Source organism: Myripristis murdjan, chromosome 13, assembly GCF_902150065.1.
Source record: "Myripristis murdjan chromosome 13, fMyrMur1.1, whole genome shotgun sequence".
Taxonomy (NCBI): domain Eukaryota; kingdom Metazoa; phylum Chordata; class Actinopteri; order Holocentriformes; family Holocentridae; genus Myripristis; species Myripristis murdjan.
This window is the reverse complement of record NC_043992.1, coordinates 33,765,695-33,775,819: the sequence shown is the minus strand read 5'-3', so window position 1 is coordinate 33,775,819 and position 10,125 is coordinate 33,765,695. Positions and strand designations below refer to the sequence as shown.

Sequence of the window (10,125 nt, the reverse complement as noted above, 5' to 3'; positions counted from 1 at the left end):
ACTTTTAATTGTTTTCATGGGAGTTCATTAGTCACATGGAAGCACTGACAACTGGCTAATTATCATCATTATAATTGTTGGGTCTGCATCTGCATGGAGAAAAACAAGCCAGCATCAGTGCGATACTCCCTGATGATATCTGTGAGGTGACTGTCAGTTGTTGGAAAGTGCACACATCAGACTTTGACAGAAGTTCAAATTTTGAGTCCAAAATAAACATCCACAGACAAGAGCAGTTCAGTCCTGTCTGGTGCGGTTGTGCAAAGAGGAGGTTTTAAACAAAGGTATACAAATCATTCATGCATTCACATAAAATAAAACCTGCATACCCATTTGCTCTATGTCTGAGTCCCTTTTCTTATGAAAAGTCTTTACATAGTTATATCCGAAAAATCTTATTCCTGATATTTGTGTCATTCTGTGGTCCTTCACATCACCCTGTGTCAAGGCAAAGCATGTAATAGACCCGCTAATGTTTTGTGTCATCTAAGCATAAGAAGCACATGTTGTATGTTGTAAAGAGCCTTTTCCTAACCTTAGCCATGACTTTTTTCTAACCTTAACCATAAGCTTACATACATTCACTTTGCCTTCTTCAAACATCATTGGGAAAGGTAAGTTGTATTGCAGATTTGTTTTGAATGAAGTTGAGGTTTTGCAATTTTTTTCTTTTAATACACATGCTTATATACACTATATTGCCAAACGTATTCGCTCATCTGCCTTCACACGCATAAGAATGTGAATGACATCCCATTCTTAAACCATAGGATTTAATATGATGTCGGCCCACCCTTTGCCGCTATAACAGCTTCAATTCTTCCCAAGAGGCTTTCCACAAGGTTTAGGAGTGTGTTTCTGGGAATTTTTGACCACTCATCCAGAAGTGCATTTGTGAGGTCAGACACTGATGTTGGACGAGAAGGCCTGGCTCGCCGTCTCAGCTCTAATTCATCCCAAAGGTGTTCTATCGGGTTGAGGTCAGGACTCTGTGCAACCCAGTCAAGTTCTTCCACACCAAACTGGCTCATCCATGTCTTTATGGACCTTGCTTTGTGCACTGGTGCACAGTCATGTTGGAACAGGAAGGGGCCATCTCCAAACTGTTCCCACAAAGTTGGGTGCATGAAATTGTCCAAAATGTCTTAGTGTGCTGAAGCATTAAGAGTTCCTTTCACTGGAACTAAGGGGCCGAGCCCAGATCCCGAAAAACAACCCCCCACCATAATCCCCCCTCCACCAAACTTTACACTTGGCACAATGCAGTCAGACATGTACCATTCCCCTGGCAACCGCCAAACCCAGACTCGTCCGTCAGATTGCCAGACGGAGAAGCGTGATTGGTCACTCCAGAGAACACGTCTCCACTGCTCTAGAGTCCAGTGGCGGCGTGCTTTACACCGCTGCATCCGATGCTTTGCATTGTGCTTGGTGATGATGCTCAGCCATGGAAACCCATTCCATGAAGCTCTCTACGCACTGATCTTGTGCTAATCTGAAGATCACATGAAGTTTGGAGGTCTGTAGCTGTTGATTCTGCAGAAAGTTGCCGACCTCTGTGCACAATGCGCCTCAGCATCCGCTGACCCCGCTCTGTGATTTTACGTGGCCTACCACTTTGTGGCTGAGTTGCTGTCATTCCCAATCGCTTCCACTTTGTTATAGTACCACTAACAGTTGATTGTGGAATATTTAGTAGCGAGGAAACTTCACGACTGGACTCAAATTTTGTGCTTAAGTGAAAGTAGCAATACCATGATGGAGAATAAAAAATGATAGGTCTGCATTCAAAATGTTTCAGTGACAGTATAAAATTATTAGCAGGAAAATGTACTTAAATATGAAAGGTGAAAGTAGCCATTATGAAGAATGGTTGCTTTCAGAGTGTTTGAGTTATTGAAGCATTAACCTGTAAGAGGCATTTAAGTGTTGTTGGTCTAACTGATCCATATACTGTTGGCTCATTTCAGCTCTAAAAATGCATTTTATGTTATGCATACACAATGGCGTGGTGTAGGCTTATTCTGCAAAGTACCTAAAGCTGTCAGTTAAAAAAAAAATAAATTCAAAGTGCATTTTGTCTCTATGAAATGTAGCAGAGTAAAAGTATAAAGCCTCTTAAATGGAAACAAAGTACCTCAAAGTTATACAGTGCTTGAGTAAATGCACTTTGATAAGTTCCACCCCTGTATATAAGATAAAACTTCCACCTTCATCAGTCAAGCGTTTAATTTCAGGAAGCCTTTGCTAGAACATTAAGTTTTTATGTGAGAGACGACATTTTAATTTCCCAAATCCCTATCTGAGGATCCGCCACAGCTGCAGACTCAGCAGGTACTGCCTGCAATAGTTATCTGTCAGAGACACATGGGTCTCTTAATGTGTCGTATTTATGGGGTGACCATATGTTGGAGAAGCACTATGAATAAAACTCTCCTTCTAGCTTAACTTGTTGTGATTGATAACTTCAGTAGTTGTATAATCTTTCCACAGAGTTCTGCGGGGAAACTAATGTGGAGGAGCCCAGCTACTGAGGTCACTCTAGAGTCTGTTCAGCACTCCATGTATCTAAATATAGATAGCCTATGAGGTGTGTTAGCGGCGAGCAGCGATGACGACACTGAGGCAAGAAAAGCTCCATTTGCTGTTGTCATTCTCATTGTTCTCGAGTTGCTCCTTTAAGACCTTCACACACACACACACACACACACAGCCCAGCGACTGAGGACTGCACGGAGCTCAGCAGACAGCATGTGCTGTGTCACTTCCCGGAGGGTTTGGTAAACTCAAACACCTGAGCCAACATCTTAGACTTTACAGAGTCTTCTGAAACAAGCAAAGCCTTCTGAAGCTTCAAGAGTTTCAGATAATGTAGACAGAGATATTTTAGGGAATGGTAATTAATTTCTTGACTTTTGTCTGCCACCTGGAATGTGCCTGAAACTCGTGTGTAGTGGTTACAAACAGAAAATACTGTAGCAAATGTCTAATAACAGCTCAGTGCAATCAGCTGGTGTTAATTATGTGGTAAGACAGCTCAATTACAAGGTCGTTATAGTGCAGGTCCTGATTGCAGTTTTCCTTTACATTAACTTTATGCTCATCATAACCTTTTTAAAGAGGGATTTTTTTCGCACAAGCATGCGTTACATCTTCTTTGCTCTCACATTGCTGTTTGATTGTTTGTTCTTAGTGCTGAGTGACATCCTGCTCCTCATGAGTTATTTCCAATGGACCCTGCAAGTTTCGTTATGTTCTCTTATATACATTGTGTTATCTCTGAGCACTTTTGTCACACCAATTACTTTGACAGCGATGACCTTTGAGCGCTACGTGGCCATTTGCATGCCCCTGCACTATGGAAAGCTTTGCAACATGCGCAGCGCCCTGTACTGCATCCTCATTATCCATGGCCTCAGCTGCATACCCATCATGATCAATATCTCTATCTTCTTTGCAATAGCTGCCCATAGCTTCTACATCCAGTACAGGGTATGCTCTGTGGAGATGTTCATCATTCACAAGTGGCAGGGTAATGTTAGGTCAGCCGTGCATCAGTTGTACTTCTTGATCATGTCTGTCAGCATTGTCTTCTCCTATGTGAAAATAATGAAAGTTGCCAAAGTTGCATCAGGAGAGAATAAAAAGTCGTCAAGGAAAGGGCTGCAAACCGTGACTCTCCACGCCTTCCAGCTCTTCCTCTGCCTTACATATCTGTGGTGCCCATTTATTGAGACTGCTGTCAGACAGTTTGATTTCATGTTATTCATTAACGTGAGGTACTTTAACTACATAACTTTTATTCTTGCTCCAAAATGCCTCAGTCCTCTCATTTATGGCCTTAGGGATGAGAAGTTTTTTCTTGCATTGAAATGCTATGCCTCATTTGGCTTGTATAAGAAAAAATCTTCAGATTTTCTCTAATGGGCACATTTTGTTAGAGAACAGAGATAATATTACTGAATCGTTCTTCCTGCAGCCATCTAATTTATTCATAAGAATCAATTCAAATTTTTATGAACATCTTTAAGCATTAGTGTATTTCTTGTTGTGAGCATTAATATGATTATATACTGCTGTAAATAATGCATCACTGTTGTCCCGTGCAAACCATATATCTGCAAAATGTAGAAACTGTAGAAACAATGCGGAAGTTGTCTTGATGCATTTTTCAGTTTATCTAATTACTTTTGAAATCGCCTCATATGCCCAAGGGTTGTGGAAATCGCTTAACCCATGGAGGAGCAGGCAAATCCTAAAATCAAGTTAAAACATGAAAAATACATGGTTTTCATCAGATAGTGATGACATGCAACTGTTACCTCTAAGATGCAATATTAGGTGGGACAATTATGAAGACAATAAACGTGAACATTGTTTCCTATATTTCCTTGCATTCTTTTCTTTTCACCTGCGCATCATTTTCAATGAGAAATGACTTGAAATCAGTTACATATGACCCATCTATTTTACAGTCAAGTTTATTTTGAGCCCTTAATAATCATGACAATCTCAATGGGCTTTATAGGCCCTCAGTTTACAGAAAACAAAGACACCCTACCTGACTTTTAAAAAAAAACAAAAATGGGGGAAAAATGGAAAAAATCCTAAGGAGGATCACAGAGAGAGGGAAGCCATGAGTCCAATGGGTAACAAGTGAACAATTATTCATTCTAATCAAATACAGTCAGTTAGATAAATAAGATAAAATTAAAACCAACTGAATCAAAATCAGCATAAGATGAATATTACAAAGGAATAAACAATAAGCAGAAGAAGCAGGGATCAGGAACAGGCAGCCGGAGCAGCTGAGGGCCTCGGAGCAGGCAGACGACAAGCAGCAGCACCCAGATGGTGATCAGCCACTGAGCCGCTGCCACAGCCAGGGCAAGAGAGGGGAGGGACCCACCTGGGAAAGGGTGGACACAATCACTCACTCTCACTCACACTGGACACTCAAAACGTCCAGAGAAAGGAGGGAAGCAGGAGAGCAGTTGAAGAGAACCTGTACAGCTAATAGGTGTGCAGGGGTAGATGGCAGGGGAAAGGTGCAGGTAATGCACAGCAGGACTGCAGTGCAGCCGACACACACAACAACACACACACCAGCCGCTCACACACATGGGAGAGAGACAACTGGGTTAGCAGATGTAATGTAGAGGAGAAACAGGACAAGGAGCAGAAAGTAGAAAACAGAGAAAAACATATGCTTTGGCAGAAGTTACAGTAAAGTGAAACAAGGCTAAGGCAGCTAAGCTGAAACATCCCTCCAATCCAACCTCCTCCTACCCAGCATTTTTAAATATGGTTCATCTTAAAAGGACCATGAAAAACTTCAACTAACAAAATTATAACTTCAATAATAGCAGACACACTATGTCCCATGATCATTATATTGGATGTGCATGGCATTTACTTTGTGCTGGGCCCCAATGCTTCCTGCTCAGGCTTTTCATCCTACAATAGTAATAATGTAAAATGTAAAAATCACAACAGTGGTGAAAAGACCCTTATGATTCAGTTTTATTTGCTCATTATAAGCAGGGGTGTCTTGAAAATAAACCATCCTATCCTGAATGTTTTGAGGTCTTTTACTGTGTCATTATTTTGGTCGCTTCTTGGTGTTAGTATGATTTCTCAAGCAGCATGTCCTTTTTGATATTTTTCTTTTTTTGTGACAGTCTGGCCAGGCTTATCGAACTAACATGAGCAAACTTGATAGATAATCTTCCACGTAATATAGAATAGAGTTACGTGAAGTTTGTGAACACACATGCATGAGCAGTATCTCGGTTATGCAATAGGTGTTTTTTTAGAACATGCCACCACAGATACCACGCATTTCAACTCAAATTGAACTAAAATCACTAAAATATATATATATTTGAATATATTGCATAGAAGAGGGTGAGATTGCTTTGACTTAAATTATGTAGACCAATCTGCTCTTTGCACTCATAATTCCTACTGTTCATCCTAGTCTCATTTTAAATAAAAACACTTGGTATATGCCCCTTTTGTAATGTTTGTACCTCTTTTAATATTTCACGAAAAGTTTGTTGCCAGAAGTTTGGCAATAACATTTATTCAGTTTGATAGCCTGCAGATAAAGTAATTATTTGTTGAGGTGGCATCCGCTGGGGATCAGAAGTAGACAGTTTGTTTTGGAAGCAGAGTTTGGTCCGATCCCCTGCAGTCTGATTAGTGACGCAGGACTTGCGTAAAGAGCAGACGCGCCCCAGTGAGCTGCTCTCAACAGAGTCAACTTGTTTGCCAAACAAAAGAAAACTTCAGGTTGCACAATTAGGGTAGACTCGGGAGCTTTAAGTTAATAATCAGCCAGTCTGTTAATTACTGAGCGGGGGCTGAGGGGCCTGCTCTCTAACTGTGCTCTGGGGATTTCGCACGGTACCTCACTGTGCTTCAACCGATAGTAACACTCCACATGTGTGTGTGTATGTATGTATGTGTATATGTGTGTCTAGCATGTGGTACAGGGATCTAAGTGTGACTTCAGTTCATCTTACCACTGTAAAAACATGCTTTGATAATGTTCGGCACAGAGCTTATGTGTGACACAGACACAATGTCATAGAGAATGATAAAATTCTGAAAAATACCCACTGGCTTCTGTCATGGAAATGTTAATGTCCTAAATGTCATTCATGGTGATTACCTTTCGTATTTAAACTCAAAGCCATCTGGACATGTTTGTGAAGCTAGAACTAAGGGTCAATAAAATTAATTAAAAAATGCAAACCCTACAAATAATCATTTTAACTTATAGAAACATGACCTACATTCAATCCCAATAGCTATTCCATCATGTAATAAATAACTACAGGACTTCCATAGTTTGAATCGTATTGTAACTGGTTATCATGGTTATCTTTTCGACAGATTTAGTAGTTAACTAATTCCTAACCCTTAATTGCCTTATAGTGGACGGGCCCACAAATCCACATCAGCCAAGATCCGCTGGGCCCTGGTGCTCTGATGCATTTGTAACCAAGTTTTTTATGAGCCTTATTTAGCACATCCTCTTCTGGTGTAACAGTCAGCTCTGCAGGATAAACTCATGGCTGCTGGATTACAAGGCCAGCTCAGGTCCTGGACAGGAAGCTCAGCTGCTGGCCTGGCCTCACCTGGCTGCCTGAACTTCTATCACTTCAGAAACGACTCTCTCCTGATTCCTTCCTCCTTTTCATGAACATATATGGATTTAGTGGATTATGAATTGATCTGATTATTGATTGACTGAATTACCGATGATCCTCACAGAAGACTAACAAATACATCATGTATCTGCAGAACACCCAAAATTTCACCTCACAGTCATTCAAGTTCAGTTTTATCTCCTCTTAAATCCTAATAAGATAGCAGGTGTATGTCGGTATTAAGCATAAACATCTTATGCCATGTAATGATGTTTGTTTATTTGTTTGTTTCAGTTTTTGCAATTTCTGTTGCGATTGTAACCTGAGGAATATTGCCAGCTCATGCATATGGATATATTTTGATCAGCATGTTTTGGTACCATTTAACCAAACTCTTCTCCTTTGTTTCTCCTCTCTCATTTCCTTACTGCTTGCTGCTCCTCTTCTTGCCTCCTCCAAGAAAAGAAAAAAAGAAGAAAAAAGTTGCAGGACTTGAAATGAGTTCAGAAGAATATTCAGCATTCATCTGTTCAGCTGACTGCATCATCAGCCGCTCACTACTGACCGATAACAAATGTCTTGGGGCCGTATAACAGAAAAATCCTGTCTTAGATTCTTCATATCTTAAGAATTGAGATAGGAGGAGTCTAAGATAGGATTTTCCCCAAGTTCATATTCCAGAAACAAATCCCAACTAACTTTAGGAATCCTGTCTTATCTTCCTTCACCCGATCATATCTCAGGTTAGGGCTGGGCAAGTAGTCAAATTTTATTTCCAGTGATGATTTGGCCTTATGCCAATTATTAAAACAAAATAATAAAATAATTATTGTGCTGCATTCCTTTTTGCAATGATGCTGTTGTATCTTGTTTTGTAAATCCATCGCACCCCTTCCCTTTGCCGCAGTGCACTTTCGCCCCTCACTAAAGGCCCGAATTCACCCTTAGCCAGGCTGTGGCATGTTTAAAGTTTTAAAGTTCAAGGATTTAAAGTTCATGGAAATCCAATATTAAAAAAACAACTTTAAAAAAGTTTGATAAATGCATGAGGTTTCCACAGCCAGGTGGAATAGTGAGGAATCCCGTTAAATCATCTCAATCTAATCGTGATATGGATTTTTGCCATGATCGAGCGGCCCTATCACAGGTTAGGAAAAACTAAACGCACATTTGATTGGGCCTTGGAGACACACACCCTCATCTCTGGCAAAGTCTTTTACACATTCAAACACACACCCACACATTCAACCCAATGCCTGCCGGTCATCCATGACCTGTATTGGCCCAGTGAGTGACCATTAGAATTTAATTTGAACTCTCCGTGTCCTCCTCTCGGATTGGAGTCCCTGTCCTTAAAGGAGCTCGGCGTCCCAGAGATACTCCCTCTATCACACTTGCCAGCTCTTGGATATATTCTTGCTGACTGTATGAGTTTTGGGAAAGTCTAACTTTTCATCCTGTCAGGAATCATTTCAAGTTGCTCAAGTAATGAGTCAACCTTGAGATGTCTCTATATCACAACTCCCACAATCAAATGTACACTTTCTCAATTCATCCAGGAAAAACCCAAGGTGGACTGTCTCTCTTTTATAAAGGCATTTTCTCAGTGGTTTATGGCTTTGCTTGTCACACAATCAAAGCCTGCAGCACTCTGTTGTGCTAGTGTTGATTTTGCATATTGAGTTTCTTCTCTATGGGTATAAGTCACAGCCCATAAACAAATATCTCTGTGGCCCTGTTGTGAACAAGTATGCATGGGTAAAGCTGGAGAAAGACATAAGAGGCAAGGAAGAATAAGTGCATCAACTTTAAAATGATTTGCAAACTTTATAAATGCTTCTTTAAACAATGCATATTAAATGCCTTCCACTATTTGTCATGTTTTCTTAAGCATTCTAATACTTAAAGTATATATGTTGCTGAAGTTACCAGAACAGAATTAATACATGTGATTCCTATGATTTTAGACACTGAATGCAGTTTATATTTGTGAAAAAGAATAAATCTCAGCACAAAGCTAGTAAAAGAAACCACTCTTTATTAAAGCATGAAGGGGCAAATTGCTGGGCCTGGAATATGATTTGAAAAGAACATGTGGTTACTCACTGTCAGCACAACAATAACTAAAGCCCTAGTGTGAGTGTGTGGTGACATTAGAGGTTCCCGTCTGGTTTTGCATCATAAGAACATCTTTTAAATTCTGTTTGAAGGAGGATTTGTGTTTTGTGGAAAAGTGCAACCTTTTACCTGCCGCACTGAACCATACAGATAGCCTAAATATTTATTACACAGATGATTATTTAACAATCTGTATTATTGTCAAAAAAAAAAAACATTTTAAGCCACATAAATAAACCCCATTGCACCTGTGGCAGGAGTTCTGCTTAGTTAATTATCGGTAGCTTCCCTCCAAAAAAGACCTAAAGTTGAAAGCTTACATCAACCTTTTAATCCACCTCCCCACCGGACGTCTATTCCTAATTAGAAACATAATGCTTAGTGACAATGGCATGAAATTAATTTATCTCTGGAGAAATGGAGCTTGTGTCAAACATATTGGAATAGGGAAAAACACATTGGAGTAGGGCAAAGAGGTCCCGAGATGTTATTCATCAGAGGTATATTACTGAGCGAAATCCGAAGCCTGGCCAAGACTGAATTCTGCTGACTGATGAAGACACTCTCAAGTAAGTTCTCTCTTGTCCTGAATATTTATGAAATTACACTGCACAACATATAATAGAAATAGTGAATGAGGAAAATGATAACCATTTATTTTTCTCTTTTTTTACAACACTGGATGTTTTTCTCACTTTTCTGATGGGATGAACTATACTGGTAAAAATTCTAATGACAAAATGAAAATGCTTGTTTAAGAGAAAGCAGCTCTTCTTTATTGCTGTGAATGTGAATATTTGAAATCTTTTGTCTTTGACATTTTCAGGTTTTGCTCCTGTCACGCTTGAAA

At 39.9% G+C, this 10,125-nt stretch overlaps 1 protein-coding gene across 1 annotated transcript; it reads left to right on the top strand.

Moving 5' to 3' along the window:
• Positions 1–2,982: 2,982 nt before the first annotated feature.
• On the top strand, positions 2,983–3,924 carry LOC115369747 (odorant receptor 131-2-like). The gene has a single exon (XM_030066413.1). It carries the CDS (start codon positions 2,983–2,985, stop codon positions 3,922–3,924), a length of 942 nt encoding a protein of 313 aa, XP_029922273.1.
• The last annotated feature ends 6,201 nt before the right edge of the window (positions 3,925–10,125 follow it).